Source organism: Erythrolamprus reginae, chromosome 8 (assembly GCF_031021105.1).
Source record: "Erythrolamprus reginae isolate rEryReg1 chromosome 8, rEryReg1.hap1, whole genome shotgun sequence".
Taxonomy (NCBI): domain Eukaryota; kingdom Metazoa; phylum Chordata; class Lepidosauria; order Squamata; family Dipsadidae; genus Erythrolamprus; species Erythrolamprus reginae.
The window spans coordinates 274115-292428 of record NC_091957.1 but is presented as its reverse complement, the minus strand read 5'-3'; the positions used below and the strand labels follow the sequence as shown (position 1 = coordinate 292428).

Sequence of the window (18314 nt, the reverse complement as noted above, 5' to 3'; positions counted from 1 at the left end):
GGGTATTGCACCAGGGGCTCCAGGGAATCTCTGGGCCCAACTTGCACGGGACTAAACCCCTCCTGTGTTTTTAGAGAGTCTCATTTAAAGGAGGAGACTGGGCAGCCCTGAAACACCTGCGGCCAACCTCGCATTTCAAAAACTACCTATTGGCTGGTATCTAAACGCAGGGTCCCCCAGAGGGCAAAGGACTCCACCCAAGGGGCCATGGGAAGCTGGGCCTCACCACTGGAGCTGTGACTTGGGCAGCCTTCCACCAGGGGGTCTTCTGGGGGGTGGAAGACAGCAGCCCCCTCGTCCTGGAAGCAGGAGAGAATTTGGTTACAGACAGACACCTAATGCCACATCTGCTACCCCCCCAGGATGGGACAGCCTCATTCCAAGAAAGCCATTCAGCCTGGAGGGAGGAAGAGGGCTGTGCTCACTGAGGAAGGCCCTGCCAAAGGCACTGAGGGGCAGCCTCTCTTTGGTCCCTTTCCGGGTTGCCCAAGGCCCCTGTTCTGAAGGGCAGGAGGTCAAAGGCACGTGTGGAAGCCAATTTCTCTGAGCCTGCATTTCACTGGCACCATCACCCAGGATTCGCCAGGCGTGGCCTCTCCAGGGAGCTGAAGGCTGAAGAAATGTTGCGCTGGGAGCCAGCATCTGTTCTTGAGGATAAAAACAGCTGCACAGGGAGAAGGAGATGTTTTTTCTGGACAATTGCTGCGTGTGCTGCTTGTTTTGTTTTTCACTTTGAGTGTTTCACTTAAAACATTTTTTAAAACAACCTTCCAGAACATAAAAAAAAATTAAGTAGCGCTGCTGCCTGGCTGAAAAATTAGGGGCTGCTGGATGCCCTGCCAGCAGGATTTCCAGGGACATAGACTCCCCCCCCCCAAAGTCCTGTGGAGCAGAGGCAGTCTGTTCAGCTGGCATAAGTGGTCACTGGCGACGGGTCTTAGGGGCTTCTCAGAGTTCAAAAAAGACCCACAAGTCACACCAAAGGGTCCCGTACATTCTTCCAGGATCTACTTCAATTCCAAAGAGCTGGTGAGAAGCCACTGGGAGGGGATCTTGCCCAGCACACCGGTCAGCCGTGGGGCAGGCTCAAAACTCCCCCGCCCAACGGGCCCCCTCCCGCCCCCCGGACACAGGTAGGGCGCCTCCCCCGAGGGTGCAGGGCCAGCCCGGGGCTCCGGCTGCCTCGGGGAGGGGGCGCGGAGGCCGCCTGGCTGCGCTCCGCACGGACACCAGGCGCAGGAGGACCGGGCAGCGGGAGGCGGCCACGCGGCACCCTGGCCACACCGCAGCGGGAAAGAAGGCTCCGCGGCTGAGGCGGAGAGGCGCCCGGGGCCTTGGCTTCCCCCAGGAGCCCGGGATGGAGCCTAAGAGCCCGGCTGAGGGGGGGGGGGTCTGGGCGGGGCTTCCTTCCCTCAGGCGGAGGGGGGGGAGTCGACCACCCACCTGCTCCCCGGAGGCCTCCAGCCTTCTTCAGTCCGGCGGCGCTTCCCTCGCCCGGAGGGAGGAGCGGAGGCTGCGGCCCTTGGGTTATTCGGGAAAGCCGCGCCACGGCCGAGCCCGCCCCCTCCCTCCCCTCCCTACCGGGCCAGGAGGCCGGAAGTGGCGCTTGGCCTGTGCGCCGCCCAAACGGTCCCCCGGGAGCGGCAACCCCCGGGCGGAACCTCCCCTTCGCGGGCGGCGGAACCACGTCCCCGCGAGGAAGGCCCCCGCTCGGCCTCGGGCTGGCCGCCGCCGCCGCCCCTCCGCCTGAGGGCTGCTTCACAATGGTCGGCCCGGTGACGCGCCCGGGCCCCGCCGAGTGGCCGTGGAAGGCAGCCGGGGAGCAGCGGCGGCGGCGCGGGCCCACCATGACAGCAGCCCAGAAGTGCAGCTTCTTCCCCCAGGAGCCCTACTACATCCCCGGGTGAGCCCACGGCCGGAGCAGGGCCCTCTCGCGCCAGGCTCCTCCACCGCTGGGCCCGGGGAGGCTGGGAAGGCCGCGCCGGCTCCCTCACAAGCGCTGCCCCCTCGCTGAAGGATGAGGCCGGCCTTCTCCTTCTGCAGCCTTCTTTGGGGAAGGTGCCTTTATTTAAAGCCTTCCCTGGATTTCCGAACCGTACAATTGCCACGGCAGATCTCCAAGATTAGTGCCACGTGACTTTTATTGGCGCTGAATTAATGTCAGTCTTCTGGCCTGCTCACAGGTGGATTCATTCCCTTTAACCTGTTTGTGCCTCTCCAGATATGGAGGCTTTTACCCCCAGGTCCGCTACCATGTTGGGCAAAGCTATGGCAGAACGACCTCCCGGATGCTGACCGACCCCGAGGTCCGGAAGAGCCCATACTCTGTTCTCACCCCTTTGAAGAGACCTAAGTTCACAGAAGACTTCAGCCAGCAGCAGCTCCCTGCACTGGACAGGATGGAACAGGGCCAGTCATATGTCCCGGGATACACAGGTCAGCACCTGAAAGAAAGCTGGGAGAGGGACATGGAAGCTGTGGCCCAAGTGGGGTGTCCGAGGGGACTCCTGCTGGCTCTACTGCTCCAGCTGGACTGAACAGTAGTGAATCATAGCACAGACACAACTGGCCAAATAATAGAAATGCAGAGAAAATGTTTATCCTACCATCGAAAAGATCCTACCAAAAAGAAAAAGAGCCCCCTGCTCCAGAGTAGCGCTCCAGCCCAACTGCCAGCCCCCCCCCCTTTACCTGTGTTGCTGGCTTTGCAGGGAGCCCCAGAATGATTGAAAAGGCTGGACTTAGTATGTTGGTTTTCTCTCTTTATTTCCCTCTCTAGGATTTGTACCCTACAAAGGTTGCTTTCCCATCCCAGGCCAAAGCTTCCAGGTCCCCCCTTTGCCAAGGATTCTTCCCCCGCCTGACCCTCCTGAATGGACAGAAACCCATCCAGCACCACTGGCAGCTCAGAGAAAAGCCATCCCCTGGCATCCTGGTCTCCGACTGGCCTGTGGGCCCGGGTGGAGGCAGTTTGCAGCCACAGCCAGCTCACAGCTGGTCTCCCCGAAAGGCGAGGAAAGGTTTCTCTGCCACCCGGACATTGCGCTGGTGTCTGGCCAGGAGTGGCGGGGACCTTCCAAGACTGGCATGTCCTTGGTGTGTGGACAGGGCTGGAGGGAGCTTCCTTGCTGGCCAGGAACTGATCAGGTAGGTGCTCGAAAGGAGGCCACGAGATAGAGGACAGCTGTAATGAGCAGACCACACAAGAGGCACCTAAATCCTGGGGCAATTCCCATCTGTGACTAAGGTGCAAATAGCAGTCAAGATCTTTGTCCAACCTCAAGGGTAAGACAGCTGTTCCTGATGGGGAGGCCCCAATGGGTGCAACAGCTTCTGTAAATATTGGATTGGGAGTGTCAGGCCTAAGCCCATTGCCTCTAAAGCTCACTTTCCTTATGAATCTGCCCAGAACAGGAGACCAGCAAGAGCCCTTCTGGCAATATTCATTTGCCCTATGGGAAGGAGTATGGGGCTGCCCTTTGACACCAAGAAACTTACTGTTTGAAGCTCAAGAAAGGTTTACTGGCCCAGCTTTGTGTAAGACTAAAACTAACTTTCCAATGTTTAGCCTGAAGCCTTAACAGCTGCAGAATCTGGCTTTCATTGCTTTGAAAGGTAGTCGCTTTTTTCCCCCCTGTAGAAAGTCAGATAATTTGGGGTTTTTTTTGTTCCTTTGGCTCTCAGCCAATCAGGACTGAAGGAGTGCCTTTGCCGCTGGCAACAGAAACAGTGGACATCAGGCGGTTTGACCGGACCCCCAAGCTAGATCTGCCCAACCTCATTCAGCGAAAAGCTATCTCAGGTAACCTATTGACAATGATGATATAAGCAGTCAAGTCTTCCTCCCCTCGCACAAGGTGCCCCCTGCTGTAGTCCCTGCTTCTTCAACCAGAGTTAGAGAAATGTGATCAGGAAAAGCACATTAAAAACACACTGGGTGGGGGGAAATACCTTTGTGCAAGGGAGCAGTTTTTGAGCTAACCGCATGCCCCTCCCTTCCCCCAAATCTCTCCCAGATGCCTCAGCCAGCCCCCCCTTCTTCCTCCCAATAATTCAGCAGTTTGCTCCAGCATGCCAATTGGGGCTGGGGAAGTATTGAACACCTGCACATCTGCCTGATGCCCTCCAGGCATGCCAAGGAGGTGGCCAGGAGTTCTAAGAGCTGAAGTATAATTTATTTGACTTGTATGCCGCCCCTCTCCGTGAAGGGAGAACAGAGAGCAAATGTGTCACCCGGATTCTCATCAAGCAAGATTAGTTTAAAAAAAGCCCCAGCCTTGTTCTGGGCCTGGGAGGCATAAAAGGGCTTGTAGATGCAGTCATCACATTTGGTCCTGAGCAGCTCCCATTAACCTTTCACAGGGTATGCTGGATTTATCCCATGCTTCACCTGGATTATGGGAGTCAACTACCTGAAGGGAGTGAAAGATGCCATGAATAATTTCGATAGAAGCCAGGTAATACTGGGACAGGGAAGAGGGGCCCTGGGCCCATTATTCCCTAAAACAGCTCATATAACTGTGCATTGATGCAGCTTGGAGACTAAAAACAAGCTGATCTCCAGAAACAATTTCTGAGTGAGGGAAGGCTCCTGGGCCGGGCATCCAGCTTCACCGCCATTTTCTCTTGCAATATTATATCTGTGCCACAAAGCTTGGGGGGTGGAGGGCTGTAAGGTCAAGTTTAGCCAATCCCAAAGCAATCCACCTAAAACACCCCATTGTCCTTCCTCAGGAAAGGCTGAGAAACCCCTTGTATGCTTTCGGACAGCGCCTGCCCCATACTTACTGGCCCAATACAAAGATCTACAACAGCAAAGGTCTGGTTCCATTCTACACCGGGTTTGTGCCAAGTAAGTGATGGGACCCGGCAAGCGAAGATAATTTTTCCCCCATTAGCTCCTCAGGGCAGGCAAGATCTGTTTATTTATTTACCTGTTGTGAACATAGAAAAGCATTTGCTCCCAGGGCCCCTGGCTACACAGAACTGAACACCTAAGGTCAGTTAGCAGCTGCAGTTTGGCTCAGGCCGACAGCTGCTGAGCCCTGGGTTATGAAACATGATGAGCCAGGGGAGCACTGGCAACTCTTTGCTTTCGCCCACCTCCCGGCCAGTAAGATCCTTTGTAACCTTTCAAAAGACTTACTTTGGTGACTGCTTCTGTTCCCAGAAGAAGAACAAAGTCTTTACACCCATTCCCTCTCATAATATACCACTCAATCCTACTGTGTTGCCACATGTCAGAAAGAACCAGTTGGAGCATGCAGAGCTGCTGACTTGAGGTTTTTCTCACCCCCCTCCAGCTATCAGTGAAAATTATGCCCTAACCTTTGGCAACAGCACTCGGAAAGCTTATTACGATGAAATACAGCGGAGACAACATTCAGGATGAAAGTTTTTAATGTCCACACAGCATTGGACAGGTGACATAAAGATGACGCAGCACACATAATAAACAGAGGCCTTGAACAAATAAAAGTTTGCAACACCTTTGAACAGAACAAACAGGTGTGACCCCACCCCCGTCTTAAGCCGCTTCTTCCTCCGCTTCCTCTTCAAACTCACCCTCTTCCTCGGCTGTGGCATCCTGGTACTGCTGATACTCTGAGACCAGGTCATTCATGTTGCTCTCGGCCTCAGTGAACTCCATCTCATCCATGCCCTCCCCAGTGTACCAATGCAGGAAAGCCTTGCGCCGGAACATAGCTGTGAACTGCTCCGAGATGCGCTTGAAGAGTTCCTGGATGGCGGTGCTGTTGCCAATGAAGGTGGCTGACATCTTAAGGCCGCGAGGAGGGATGTCGCAGACTGCGGTCTTCACGTTATTGGGGATCCACTCCACAAAGTAGCTGCTGTTCTTGTTCTGGACATTCAGCATCTGCTCATCCACCTCTTTCATGGACATGCGCCCACGGAAAACTGCGGCAACCGTGAGGTAGCGCCCATGGCGGGGGTCGCAGGCTGCCATCATGTTCTTGGCATCAAACATCTGCTGGGTGAGCTCGGGCACCGTCAAGGCACGGTACTGCTGGCTCCCACGACTGGTCAGCGGAGCAAAGCCAGGCATAAAAAAGTGTAGCCGAGGAAAGGGCACCATGTTGACTGCCAGCTTGCGCAGGTCAGCATTAAGCTGGCCTGGGAACCGCAGACAAGTGGTCACTCCGCTCATCGTGGCTGACACCAAGTGATTGAGATCACCGTAGGTGGGAGTGGTCAGCTTCAGGGTCCGGAAGCAGATATCGTACAGGGCCTCGTTATCAATACAGTAGGTCTCATCTGTGTTCTCCACCAGTTGATGCACCGAGAGAGTGGCATTGTAGGGCTCAACCACGGTGTCTGACACTTTGGGGGAGGGGACCACGCTAAAAGTGTTCATAATCCTGTCCGGGTACTCTTCGCGGATCTTGCTGATCAAGAGCGTCCCCATGCCAGAACCAGTGCCACCCCCCAGGGAATGAGTGAGTTGGAAGCCCTGGAGGCAGTCGCAGCTCTCCGCTTCCTTCCTTACCACATCCAGCACAGAGTCGACCAGCTCGGCCCCCTCCGTGTAATGGCCCTTGGCCCAGTTGTTGCCCGCTCCACTCTGACCTACAAAAGGGGGGGGGGGGCAAGGGACACCCATTAGACGAGCCCGACCCACTGTCCCTGCCCCCCCCCCCCCCCCGCGTAGATCTGCCTGCCCTTGGACGCCTACCAGTGCGCCCTCGCCAGGCCCTTCCCCGGCCTCCCTCTCGGGAAAGGAAAGGCAGCGACCCGGCTCCGGCCCTCCTCCCCCCCCCCCCCGGCACGGCCGCCCAACCGGGCCTCACCCACCGAAGACGAAGTTGTCAGGCCGGAAGATCTGCCCGAAGGGGCCCGAGCGCACCGAGTCCATGGTGCCCGGCTCCAGGTCCACCAGCACAGCTCGAGGGACGTACTTGCCGCCTGCGAAGGAAAGGCCACCTCAGCCGCCGCCTCAGCCACCGCCCCTCCCGGCCCCGGCCCGCCCGCTCGACCCACCGGTGGCCTCATTGTAGTAGACGTTGATGCGCTCGAGCTGGAGGTCGCTGTCGCCGTGGTAGGTGCCGGTGGGGTCGATGCCGTGCTCGTCCGAGATCACCTCCCAAAACTAAGAAGAAGGGCGGGAAAGCGCTATGAGAAGGCGCCACCCCCCCCCCCCGCGCGCCCCCGGCCTCCTCCGCCTTCTGGGCCGGCTCGGCTGACCTTGGCACCGATCTGGTTGCCGCACTGGCCGGCCTGCAAATGCACGATCTCCCTCATGGCGCGGGATCGGCCTCTTCTCTCCGGTGCAAAGGACGAACGAGCAACGCCGACGGCACGACGAATACTAGCTGCGTCAAGGTAACGGACTCCTTTATATAAGAGGCGCAAGAAAGGGGGCGGGGCTACGTAGTCGCGCGCCTCCTCTCAATCTCATTCCACCTTTCCCGTCATCCGCCTTGCCGATGGTCATTGGGCGGAAATTCTCAAGCTGCGCTATGGATTGGGCGTTCGTGGTGCCAGTCTTAAACCGAATACCTCCCCGCGCTTGAACGGTTTTTTTTTTAGCGCGAGAACATTCTCCCTCCAATTTTCTATTAGAATATTACAACGGTCGTCAGAGTCTCCTCCCCCTCCTCGCGTTGGTTCCCCAGGCGCCCTACCAACGGAGAAAAAACCGCGAAGGAGCCTCTTCTATTGGTCTATTTGAATGACTGACAGAGGCCTCTAATTGGCGGCCAAGAGACCTGTCTCCTAGTAACAGTCGCAGGGGGAAACGGCCGCGCGAAAGTAGGCGCGAGAACCTGTTCACTACGGCGACTACGTTAACGGAGCTACGCTAAGAGCGCAATCTCCCCGCGCGCTGCGTTGTCGGCGGGGCGGTTGTGGTGGACGCTGTAAACAAACCGCTCCTTAGCAACGGCTCTGAGCCAACGGAGACCCAGGCCTGTCAACGGGCCCTGAGGCCCTCTGGTTTTCCTGTCCTCAGCTGCTCTGCTGAAAGCAAGTCCCAACCAGGCCCGCTAGCCCTTCTCCCCGGGCTCCCCAACTGCAATGACCATCGTCCCCTGCCAAGCCAGCCATGAAAATGCCAGCTGGGCCAGGCAGAACCAGCAGGAGATGGCCAGCGATCAGCGGCCCTCTGTTCCTTTCGGTCACGAGCCGTAGTTCAGTTTCCAACTTGATAAAGCTGCATTTTCTGTCCTGCCATGGACTATACTTTGAATAACATATTACTTTTTTATCTTCCCATTAAAACTGCACTAACTTCCAAAGGGTGAGAATTTTTCTTTAGAGAGAAAATGCAACATTTTAGAACGCGCCAAGCCAAACTTCTCACAAGAAACGGGTTCTGTGGCACACGCAGCAAAACCAACAGACTACAAGGAATGAAAGCACGTTTTAATAGGAAGGGGGGGGTGTCCCTGTTGCAGCCCAAGAACGCAGGGGGGGAATTCACACTGCATATCAGCCCATCTCCGGGGTGAATCTCCTATTCCACTTCTTCGTAAATGTGATTGTCGCGTCTGTTAAACAATAAGATGGAGGGACAAAAGTCAGTATGATATCGTGCCTGTGTTTTTACATTCCAGGACATATTTCACACAAAACAAGACTGGTGGGTGGACAGAATGATTTTTGCACATTAAGGGACCAGAATAGCATGAGATACTCTCAGCAAAGATGACAGTTACAGTGCCAGTGTATCTACAGGGACAGTTCTATCTTCAGTTCCACTTAGTGGTTTCAGACAAGAAATTTGCATGCTAGATTGACATTTCCTTCAAGCTATTCACTGCTACACTAGTCAGGCTCCCTTTCCTGACTAGTTCTACCCAGTTCAGATCCCATTAATGCCGAGGTGAAGCTTAGATGCATGGCTTTTTCCTCCTCCACACCTTTTAAAGACATGACGGTTTGTATGGTTTTGAAGGCGGAAGAGGGCTCTACGTCTCAATGATAGATAAAGCAGCAAAGCCATCTTCTAGAAGGGAAACTCCAACTGCAAACCGCCACTGCTTTATGGCTCTGTCCATCCAGAGAGGTGGAAGGGGCGGGGTCTGCTGCTTGGGTAACAGTCTACCCCCCATACTGACCTACCCAGGCCTCGTGTTCTGGAGAGGTCACTCCAGCTTTGCACGTGGCAGTTTAGGAACTCTTTCCAGAGCATGACACCATAGTCTCCCAAAACTGAAGGATGTCAATGATGAGGATAGTTTGTACAATCCACCCTCCTGGCGTCCCATCTCCTGAAGCCCGAGTTTCCCTCTTACCGCTTTGAGTCACGGGGAACTGATTTGGGGAAACCTTTCCACACAAAACAGCTGATCTAGCCTGCCCGTCACCCACCGTCCCAGGAAGTGCTAACTCACCCTTGAGGTGTCATCCCAGTCTCTGGAGAGCCTCCCGTTCTGGGAAGGAAAGAATAGCAAAGAGCATCCTATTAGGGATGGTGCGAAATAATCAGAACGTCTGCTCGAAGGGTCTGGATAGGAAAGCCAAGCCTTGGGCAGCAAGGGAGGCAGCTTAGCAGCTGCAAAGAGGCTGGGGGTGACCAGGGGACCACCTCTTTCTTCTGACCAGTTACCAAAACTCTAGCTGCACAGAGATGGCCTTCAGCCCCAAAGCTACTGCTTCTGCTTGGTCTCCGTTGACAAGGCTACAATTATTATTATTACTATTCCTATTATTTATTAGATTTGTATGCCGCCCCTCTCCGAAGACTTCCCCAGGCACCTAGTTACGAGCCCCTTCCAGGCCTCTGCAGGAGGAAGAGCTCAAAAGAGGGAACACTTCTTTCATCCCCCAAAACTTACACAGGTGTGGGACCGGCCTCTTCCACATTCAGGTACTTCTTTGCTGACGGAGGGCTGAAATACAGATGAATCCTGCTGGATGAGAGCAGTTGACCAGGCACCCAGGTGTTGGTAGTAGCCAAGAGGCCAGGCTATACCTTTTTCACTTCTGTTTCTCCTTCCCAGACCACAGGCACAGACCTACTGATGGGTGGCCACTGGGCAGGGAGGCTCTAAGCTGTTGTCGCTAATGCTGCCCGTTCCAGCAGCCGGCCTAGGCCCAAACAGGCTCCCCAGCAGCAGAGAACGCAGCACGTCCACCTAGGAGCTCACAGGTGCAAGTGGACATGCAGACCAGCTTTTCTTAAGGGGTCAGGCCCATTGACAGAAGTGAAGCACTGAGCATTGCTCAGCAAAAACGTCCAGTTTCTTCTCCCTGAGGTCAGCTCATGTGATCCCGTCTTAAAGGACGCCCCAAATAGGACCAGCAGTGCCTTAGCTGTGGCCTCTGCTAGCGGAGAATTTAAAACTTCACCTGGGATCCCTCACTCACCTTGAAAAGGGCTGCACCTTTTCAGGAACTAGGTACTCCCTCTCCATGGGGGTCCTGTGAGCAAAGTGAAACGATTGCAGCAGCCGCCAAGGAGAGGGGGGAGGGCTCGGCAGGGGTCACTGCTCCAGGGCTGGGCTACCTCGAGAGGCATCTGCCCAAAGGATCCTAAGCCCAGACGAGGAACCCGCTCCCGGCCTTTAACGAGCACATGCAATCTGCCCCACCCCATTCCCATTTCCCCAGCCCCACGTGGCCTTCTTCCTACTGACTTGGGTGGTGTGGACGCGCTCACGCTCTGGTAGGGGGGTTTCTGACGGGTTCTGAAACGAAAAGACCACCACGAATGGCTGTTGGGCTGTGGAACTGGACCTCCGCCTGACCACTGGTGCTTCTGGATTAGCAGGGAAGACGCCCTTGTGGATCCTTTGACAGCCCTCCCTTTAAGAGGGAGCGGAGGAAGTTGAGGCTGGAGGGGATGGATGCTGCGAAAAGAGCTTGGCCTGATCCAGGAAGCATCTCCCCTGACCTCCTCCTCGCTCCTTCAAAGAAGGGTGAAGCGCCTGATTTTCCATGGGGTGAAGAGAAGGCAAGAGGGGCTCCTCCGCTTCTCAGCAGTGGCCCCAGGGCACATGGAGGGCGCCCCCTTCGGTTCTGAAGGCCCTTTTCTCCCTAGTGCCCCACAAGACCCCCAAATGCTGTCAGAGAGCCCTCAAGCCCTCCTGTACATATTTTCTCTTGTTAAAACAAGATTTCTGCCTCTTGCCTTGGGACATCAAAGCAGCTCTGACACCCCTCCCGCTGCCCCTTCCCATCCTCTCTCCCTGACCCACCTGGGACCAGGATTCAGCTCATTGACACTCAGGTAAGTATCCTCTGCGGTCCGCCTGAGGGGACAAGGAGGGGCTTCAATGCTCCAGCAGAGAAAGGGGCCAGCCACCTCCCCCTTGCCCCCCACCCTTGAATTAAATACCCTAACCCCACATGGGGAAGCAGTCGAGAGCTCCAGCTGTTTTCTCTGTCATGCGCCCAGAGCATTCACGCGCCCCCCCCCCCCCCCCCCCCCGCCGCCAGCTTTAAAGCAGTCACTTGAGGCTGCCCAGGGCCCAGACTCCAAGGCTCAAAATCCCCCCTGAAACAGTTGCTCCTGGTGTCTGGGCTAAGAAAGGGAGGCCCTCTTAAAACCAGGCCCCTCTGAAGCCGATGCCAGGGCGGTGACTCACGGGGTGGCTGCTGGCTGCAGGTGATCGGAGCCAGGTGGCTTCATGGTTATGTAGGTGCGCTCCGGCCGAGGAGGCCTGCAAGTGGAGGGCAAGAATGCAGGAGGCCTGTGTCCATCCCTCCCTCCCTCCCTCCCTCCCTCCAAGCTGTCTGAGCACACAAAGCCCTGGGCTTAGTCCTCCTCAGTTTTCTCCGTGACACTGGAATCTTTCGATGGGACTGCGCTTGTAACATCTGGCACTTCAGTTGCTCAACCTTGACAGTCCAGATGTCGAGGTCACCCCCCCCACACACACATACACACACACACACAGTCTGATTCACTTACGGGATGGGAGGCCTCCTGGGAGAAGGGTAACTGGGCCGGCCTTCCTTCCCTGTTTTCCTTGAGACCAAAAGACACAAAAACGCTGGGGCATGGGACGCAGCGCCTGGGCCACCCTCCTCCGGCCTGCAGAGGTTGCTCCACCCTCTCCGCCAGGAGGGGTCAGGGGGGCGGAACCTGCTGGCAACGAGGCTTCTGCAGCCAATCAGCAGTGGCAGCAGGCTGAAGACCCAACCACCAGAAAAGGCCAAGCCTAAGACTCACCTTTGCTTATTCACCACCCGCAAGATGTAGACCGCCACCACCAGGAGGACAGATGTGGAAAAGAACCCCAAGAAGGCCAAGGCGGCCACAATCACTGCCAGGGTCCCTTTGGCCAGCACCTCCGGACAGCTGCCCCCCTCGGCTCTGCCCACTGAAGGCCCATGGAGAAGAGAAGCACAATCAGGGGCTTCCGTGTCCTTCGGCCAAAGTCCTCCCTGCCCAGGGCACAGAGGGGCCCTTACTGGGGACGGAGATCTGCCGGTGGCCAGCTCCCCCGTGATCTGCAGCGTCTTCTGGGTACTGTGGGGACAATGCTGGGTTACAGATCCATCCCAGGCCGCTGGCTGAGGCAAGATCTGCCCTTGCGGTCAAGTCCTCCCAAGCCTCCGGCCAATGCTGTCGCCCCCACGTGGAAGCACTGAGATTCAGAGGGGGCAGCCCCCATGGCCCCCCAAACCGGGTTGCCACTGTGGGCCTTTCGCAGCTGACCTTCCTCACGGCTCTTCGGACAATCTGCTCCCTGAACCCTCTCTCTTTGTCCTGCTCCTCCCTCCAGGCATCTTCCAGAGAGGCAAGTGTTTTCTTTTTATGTTTTGGGTGGACATTGGCTGGATGGTCTCTGGAGGCCTCCACCCTGCTCTCTCTCACTGCAAATCAAGGTCAGAAGAATTCTGAATGCAGAAACGGATGTGGGAGGTTTTGTCCATGGGGATCCTCAACATACACCCCCCCCACCGAATCTATATTTTGTCTGTTTGCCCCCCCCCCTACTCCAAATGTGGGCTGCTTACAGGTATCTCAAATTTTGATGCCTGCCGGGGTGACTAGCGCACCCAGATTTAGAGCCCAAACCCTTTGCAGCAGGCCTGGCCCCAGGCCCTCTTCCCAGACCCAGACCCATTACTCACACGAGGCCAAGGAGAGGATGCCCACGACGAAGAGGCCGGCCAGTTGCATCCTGGAGCTCTGAGCCCAACCTCTCACCATCTCCCGGCAGCCCTGAAAACACGCCAGGTCTCCAGCTGGGCAGGAAAACCAGGAGAGCCTCTGTGACCTCACAAGGTCCCCAGAACACTGGCCAGCCAATGGGAAGCCTCAGAGGGCCCCTCTCCAGCCTCCCCCCTCCCCCAGGAAGCCTCAGGAAGCTGCCTCGGTCACTCACCCTCCGTGGCAGCCGGTCATTCTCTGCTCCTTTTCCTCCGGTGGCCTTGCCCTCCTTCATCCGCTGCCTTCCAGGGCCCTCCGCCTGCCCACGCCGCTCGCATTGTGACAGGTATTTGGGGACTTAAAGGCTTTGCTGATACCCGTGAAGCCCCCTTGCCCGAGAGACACCCCCCACCCACCCCCCAGCTCTCGGGGTTGGGCAAAGGGAGCTCCCCAGTGTTCCCAGATTTGGAAGCCGTTTCTTCTTCTTCGAGTCTCCTGACTGCCATATTTTAGCCTGGGAAATTGGGGGGGTCCTGTTGTTGCCTGTACCTGGAGGGGAGTGGCTGCGGGTGGTCTTCAGCCGAGTCCTAAGGGTGGACTGGACCAGGGGACGGAGCTGTGGCTGTGCAGCAGAGTGGTGGCCTCTCAACTGGGTGGGGCCAACCGGGAAGCCTTCCCAGATGTGCCAACGTGACACCTATCTTCTAATAAAGTGGAACTCTGAGGACGGTGCTGCCTTGCAGTTTTATTCCGCTGGGGGCGCTTGGGGGAACCCTGGCCCAAAGCTCCCTGCTCCCCTCCCCCTCCCCGGCATGGTGTCAATGAAGGAAGAGGCTGTGGGGGCTAGGGAGGCCCCTTAGGAGAAAGAGGACACTGGGCAGAGGGCCAGCAAGAGGGAGCCAGGCAGCCCAACTCACGGGGGAAAAATGCACTGCAGTCCCAAAGGCTCAGAGCGGAGACACTTTTATTACGAACCAGGAAATCTTCTATGCACACCAATGTTGTGCTTGCACGCCCCCCCCTCACCCTCACCCCCCCCACGCCCCAAGGGGAAGCAAGGCAGCACCGCAGGCCGGAGTCTGAGGGGGCCCGTACCGGTCAGCCCACCTAGGCACCGACAGGTCAGTTGCAGCTTTTGGGCAAGCGGTAGACGCCCCCCAGGTAGCTGAGCTGCTGGTCTCGGACCTTCTTCTGGAGGAAGAGCTGCAGCTCCTGGATGTCGATCTCGGTCACTATGGGGCTGGTCATGACGAAGACCTTCAACATGCTGTGGATGCGCTCCAGGGAGAGGCACTCCAGGTTGGTCAGCATCGCCTGGATGTAGGTCCAGAAAACCTACAAAGGGGGCGGGGGGCACAAGGGGGACCAGGCAGAGGTCAGAAGACCTGCACGGTGCTGAACACGGCCGGGGTCCGGCTCAGGAGCTTGTGGGATCCAGCCAGCCCGGTCAAGGGCCCAGCTGCCCCCTAGCTCTTCTTTCTTGGCCAGGGGGGCCGGTTCTGGTCCCCCGGTGAGCACCTGCAGCTCCTCCTCCTTCTGGTCCGCCTGGGAGGCCATGGCCGAATCCCCCTCCTCGTCACTGTCAATCAGCACCAGCTTCTCAGCCTGGTCCGTCAGCTCCTCCTCCACCACCGTGAAGGTCCCCGGGGGCTCCTCCCGCAGCACCCCTTGCTGCAGCCAGAGGGCCATCTTGCGCCGCAGGGGGGCCGCAGGCACCTTCAGGGCTTCACTCAGGTCCTCCAAGGTCCAGGCGCCTGCAAAGGAGGCAGCCACCCTGCTGAGGGCCTCGTCGGCTCAAGCCCAGCTGAGCCACCCACGGAGGCTCCCCAGGGGGCTGAGGCAGCACTTTGCATGGGGGGGGGGGGACACCCTTCCCTCCGCCTACCCTGACGCTGCCAAGTGGCCCCTCTCCCCAGGATTGGCGCCTGTGACCCCCATCTGTGCCTGCACGCGTCCATGCCCGTGGGCCCTTCCCTGGGAGACAGGGAGCCCCCTTGGTGGGAGAAGGGCAGGAGCCGTCCGTGGGGCCAGACCACCCACCTCTGTCCTGGAAGTGCAGGATGATAGCTGCGTGCACCGGCGACACGGACAGGGAGAGCGTCCGGTCAGCCAGCTCCACCTCCAGGTTCACCAAGCCCAGGTGATGCTTCCAGTTCAAGGTCCTCATGGCCTGCGAAGAAGCCCCCAGGGAGGACGAGGAGGGCTCAGCGGAAGGACCGGGCGCTCCAGCCACACGCCTGTCCCGCACGTGAGCAGGGAGTCCCGGGCGGAGAGAGAGGGCGGCGGCAAGGAAGGAACCGCAGGGAGAAAAACACGGCCGGTGGAAGAGGCCCGTGGCTGGATCCCCTGCAGGTGGAGGACTCGCCTACCTTCTGCTTCTCGTACTTCTTGGTGTAGGCCTCCATGGCCTCCTTGACCTGCCCTGGGAGCTCCAGCTTCTCCTCCTTCAACGGGGGCCAGAACTCGCTGGAGAGGATGGTGGCCTCAAGGCCAAAGGGGGATTTTTCCTGCTCAGGCAGCTTCTGCTCCTCATCACGGACATTGGCATTGATGCGCCGAGAATCCGCCATGTCCTGCATGGGAGAGATGGACGGGACCTGCCTTCCTGTGGCCCCCTCCAGCGGAGGGAAACCAGCCTGGCAACGTCTCTAGAGGGAGCGCCTACTTTTAGCATGACCTCACAGTAGTGCATCTGGGCCTCTCCGAAGCGCAGCTTCAGCAGCTCCACGTTTCGGATCTCCCTGAAGTGAGAAGAAGGCGGGACGGTGGCCGAGGACTCTGGGACTCACATTCCGTGGGGCTGACAGGGCCGTCTCGGCCGCGGGGCCTCTCTCTCCGGCCTCACCTCTCGGTGCTGTAACTGAACTGGTGCAGCAAGCGGTCGGCCAGCAGCGTGCGGTACTCGTTGATGAAGAGGTCTTTGCTGCCGTAGATGCTGACCAGCAGGCTGATGATGTCCGAGGAGCGGCGCTTGGAGCTGGACTTCCCTGGCAGGAGGGGAGGGGCGTACGGGCAGCCTCCAGGAGCACTGCAGACCCGGTCCCCGTCTCCCAAAAGGGTCCTGCAACCCCAGCCCCCCTACTCACCTGGGTCGGCATAGACCGGATCGGGCACCCAGTCCTCAGGTTCGGAGACATCGTCCTCGCTTTCTTGGTCATTCTCCAGCGTCACCGGGTCGGCTTTGGAGAGCTCATTGGCCAGGTCAGGAGACCCTTCGGCATCCCCCGTCAGGCCTGCCACAATCTGCCGCACGGTGTCCTCCCTGGTCCTAGGGGGAAGCGGCCGAGGCTCTACCACCGAAACAGCAGCCAAAGCAAGCCGGGGCAGCCGGGCAGATGCCAAGGCCAACCGGCCCCTCTCACCTCAGGTATTTCCGGATGGGCTCACAGGCTACTTCCAGGATCACCATGGAGGGGTCCAGCTCCCGCAGGGCTTTGATGGCGGAGATGTATAGGGTGATGATGTCTGCCGTGTTCACCCCTGGAACAGAGAGGGGGAGGATGGGGGGGAGGAGCTAGACGCGAGACCCCCCCCTTGGGGAGGCTGGGAGAAGCAGGCGGCTGATCGGTCACCCACCGGGATGGAGGAGCCGGATTTCCAAGGCGCTTTTCAGGGAGGTCAAGAGCTGCGGCCGCTGATTGGTCCTTTCCAGGCAATACTTGAGGTCTTTCACAGCAGGCTTGGACTCTGGGAAATCTGTATGGGAAAACCACACGGTAGGAAGGGGGCTGAGGCAGGGCTGAGCCTTTCTGGGAGGGGGGCGAAGGGGCGGCCAGGGAGGCTCACCGCGGATGATGCTGAAGAGCTCCTCGATGCGCATGCTGGCGTACAGGCGGTAGAAGAAACTCTGGACGTGGCAGCGCCAGCGCTTGAGGGTGGTGCTGGCGGCCGGGCAGAGCAGGGCGGCGTCTTGCAGAAAGACGGTGCTGAGCCAGCCGATCACCTGCTCGATCCACTGGGGCCGGGAGAGAAGGCGCGACGCCCCTGAGCCAGCAGACTGGGAGCCCCTCGCCCGCCCACACGCCCCCCAAATGTCTGCCCGCGGGCCTACCTGTTGGAAGTCGCCCAGGAAGGAGCGCTCGTACTCGCCCCGGCAGCGCTGCTCCACGCGCTCCTCGATCATGCGGTGCAGCACGCGGGTCACGGCGTCGGCGCTCACCCGCTCCAGCAGGTTCAGCTCGTGGCTGCGAGGGGGGGCGAGGGGGCCGCTCAGGAGACCCGGAGACCACCCCCCCCTTTGCCCCCTGCCCTCCCCTCCCGCCCCTCCCCTCCCGCCACTCACAGGATGCCCTTGAGCTGCTGGAAGTGCTCCCTGGCCAGCGCGCACCCGCACGGCTCCTCCCCGCAGCCGCAGCCGCCCCCCTCGTGTTGCCGCATGTAGATGCGGAAGCTGCGGCCGTAGAAGCGGCGCAGGGCCTGGCGGACGTCGGCGGGGGGCGCGAAGAAGAGGGCGGCGCGCAGCAGGGCCTGGGCTCTCTCCCGCGGGCCGCCCCGGCCGCCCAGCCCCTCCGCCCCCTCCGCCTCGAGCAGGGCCAGGCCGCGCAGGTAGGGCTCGAGGCGGCGGCGCAGCACCACGAAGGCCTCCAGCAGCGCCCGCGCGCCCGGCCCGCCCCCGCCCGCCCCTCCGCCCGCCCGCGCCCAGAACTCGGGCCGCAGCCGCGCCTGCACGTCCCGCTGCAGCACCTCCAGCAGCCACTCCCGCAGCGCCGGCAGCAGCCCGTGCCGCCCCAGCACCGCCGCCGCCGCCCGCAGCGCCGCCCCGGCCTCCCCCCCCGGCGCCTCCGCCGCCTCCCCCGCGCCCAGGCCCAGCGCGCACGGCGGCACCAGGCGGAGGTGCAGGGCGTGCCAGGCGGCAGACAGGTCCATCGCGCGGGCGGGCGGCCGTTGGAGCGGGAAGTGGCGGCGATGACCCAGCAAGGCGCGGCGCTGCAGAGCTACAACAACGAGCTGGTGAAGTGTAAGCCGGGAGGAAGGAGGGGAGGGAGGGAGGGGGGAGGAGGAGGGTCCCGGGCTGAGCGGCTCCCCCCCCTTCCCCTCTGTTCCAGGCATCGAGGAGCTGTGCGCCAAGCGGGACGAGCTGAGCCGGCAGATCCGGCAGGAGGAGGAGGAGAAGGCCAAGCTGCAGGGCGACCTCCGCCTCCTCACCGAGCGCCTGGCCCGCATCAACGAGACCCTGGCGCACAAGATGGCGTCGCGCAACGAGTTCGACAAGACCATCGCCGAGACCGAAGCCGCCTACATGAAGGTGAGC

At 59.2% G+C, this 18314-nt stretch overlaps 5 protein-coding genes across 14 annotated transcripts in view; 1 reads left to right on the top strand and 4 right to left on the bottom strand.

The window, feature by feature from the left end:
• The window catches only part of EXD3 (exonuclease 3'-5' domain containing 3), a 24452-nt gene extending 22810 nt beyond the window's left edge, over window positions 1–1642 (bottom strand). For 5 of the 7 annotated variants that reach the window (XM_070758404.1, XM_070758407.1, XM_070758405.1 and 2 more), the window contains exons 1-2: window positions 1444–1574; window positions 227–299 (exon numbers count right to left, since the gene is read on the bottom strand). The gene's annotated coding sequence lies outside the window, so the exon portion shown is untranslated. Of the gene's footprint in view, window positions 1–226; window positions 300–1443 lie in introns of all 7 variants that reach the window. The other 2 variants (XM_070758402.1, XM_070758406.1) reach the window with 2 other exon arrangements.
• CIMIP2A (ciliary microtubule inner protein 2A) lies at window positions 1429–8540 on the top strand. Its single transcript, XM_070758435.1, has 7 exons — window positions 1429–1903; window positions 2222–2436; window positions 2780–3147; window positions 3685–3802; window positions 4363–4457; window positions 4735–4852; window positions 5304–8540. Exons 1-7 carry the CDS (start codon window positions 1764–1766, stop codon window positions 5390–5392), a joined length of 1143 nt encoding a protein of 380 aa, XP_070614536.1. The 5' UTR covers window positions 1429–1763; the 3' UTR covers window positions 5393–8540.
• On the bottom strand, window positions 5383–7985 carry TUBB4B (tubulin beta 4B class IVb). The gene is made up of 4 exons (XM_070758426.1): window positions 7204–7985; window positions 7000–7108; window positions 6814–6924; window positions 5383–6588 (listed from the first exon to the last, which is right to left on the bottom strand). Exons 1-4 carry the CDS (start codon window positions 7258–7260, stop codon window positions 5528–5530), a joined length of 1338 nt encoding a protein of 445 aa, XP_070614527.1. The 5' UTR covers window positions 7261–7985; the 3' UTR covers window positions 5383–5527.
• Window positions 8368–14109, bottom strand: LOC139170865 (uncharacterized). Of its 4 annotated transcripts, none has more exons than XM_070758433.1 (13): window positions 13299–14109; window positions 13045–13158; window positions 12626–12783; window positions 12379–12436; window positions 12137–12287; window positions 11876–11932; window positions 11550–11624; window positions 11160–11213; window positions 10599–10649; window positions 10330–10383; window positions 9798–9869; window positions 9354–9392; window positions 8368–8507 (listed from the first exon to the last, which is right to left on the bottom strand). In XM_070758433.1, exons 2-13 carry the CDS (start codon window positions 13121–13123, stop codon window positions 8474–8476), a joined length of 882 nt encoding a protein of 293 aa, XP_070614534.1. In that variant the 5' UTR covers window positions 13124–13158; window positions 13299–14109; the 3' UTR covers window positions 8368–8473. The 4 variants fall into 4 exon arrangements, with proteins under 4 accessions (XP_070614534.1, XP_070614535.1, XP_070614533.1 ...); XM_070758434.1 differs by having other exon boundaries at window positions 9798–9851; XM_070758432.1 differs by having other exon boundaries at window positions 9798–9851; window positions 13045–13135; window positions 13299–13950.
• On the bottom strand, window positions 14011–18314 carry ANAPC2 (anaphase promoting complex subunit 2). Its single transcript, XM_070758401.1, has 12 exons — window positions 17346–18314; window positions 17115–17247; window positions 16850–17018; window positions 16640–16759; window positions 16426–16543; window positions 16150–16331; window positions 15909–16050; window positions 15729–15804; window positions 15433–15636; window positions 15104–15233; window positions 14582–14817; window positions 14011–14398 (listed from the first exon to the last, which is right to left on the bottom strand). The coding sequence occupies exons 1-12, from the start codon at window positions 18278–18280 to the stop codon at window positions 14186–14188; spliced, it is 2658 nt and encodes an 885-aa protein (XP_070614502.1). The 5' UTR covers window positions 18281–18314; the 3' UTR covers window positions 14011–14185.

What these genes read in the sequence shown, in the direction of transcription:
- CIMIP2A (XM_070758435.1), top strand. Translation starts at nt 1,764, where the DNA reads ATGGTCGGCCCGGTGACGCGCCCGGGCCCCGCCGAGTGGCCGTGGAAG. An exon ending in GCTGGCCAGGAACTGATCAG is followed by an intron (nt 3,148 to 3,684) that starts GTAGGTGCTCGA and finishes TTTGGCTCTCAG; the next exon opens with CCAATCAGGACTGAAGGAGT. An exon ending in CTACACCGGGTTTGTGCCAA is followed by an intron (nt 4,853 to 5,303) that starts GTAAGTGATGGG and finishes ACCCCCCTCCAG; the next exon opens with CTATCAGTGAAAATTATGCC.
- TUBB4B (XM_070758426.1), bottom strand. Translation starts at nt 7,260, where the DNA reads ATGAGGGAGATCGTGCATTTGCAGGCCGGCCAGTGCGGCAACCAGATC. An exon ending in CTACTACAATGAGGCCACCG is followed by an intron (nt 6,925 to 6,999) that starts GTGGGTCGAGCG and finishes TTTCCTTCGCAG; the next exon opens with GCGGCAAGTACGTCCCTCGA. An exon ending in GCCTGACAACTTCGTCTTCG is followed by an intron (nt 6,589 to 6,813) that starts GTGGGTGAGGCC and finishes CCCCTTTTGTAG; the next exon opens with GTCAGAGTGGAGCGGGCAAC.
- LOC139170865 (XM_070758431.1), bottom strand. Translation starts at nt 13,358, where the DNA reads ATGAAGGAGGGCAAGGCCACCGGAGGAAAAGGAGCAGAGAATGACCGG. An exon ending in GAGCTGAATCCTGGTCCCAG is followed by an intron (nt 10,650 to 11,159) that starts GTGGGTCAGGGA and finishes TTTTCGTTTCAG; the next exon opens with AACCCGTCAGAAACCCCCCT. An exon ending in AAGGTGCAGCCCTTTTCAAG is followed by an intron (nt 9,870 to 10,329) that starts GTGAGTGAGGGA and finishes CTCATCCAGCAG; the next exon opens with GATTCATCTGTATTTCAGCC.
- ANAPC2 (XM_070758401.1), bottom strand. Translation starts at nt 18,280, where the DNA reads ATGGTCTTGTCGAACTCGTTGCGCGACGCCATCTTGTGCGCCAGGGTC. An exon ending in GCTCTTCAGCATCATCCGCG is followed by an intron (nt 16,760 to 16,849) that starts GTGAGCCTCCCT and finishes TTTCCCATACAG; the next exon opens with ATTTCCCAGAGTCCAAGCCT. An exon ending in CCCATCCGGAAATACCTGAG is followed by an intron (nt 16,332 to 16,425) that starts GTGAGAGGGGCC and finishes GCTTCCCCCTAG; the next exon opens with GACCAGGGAGGACACCGTGC.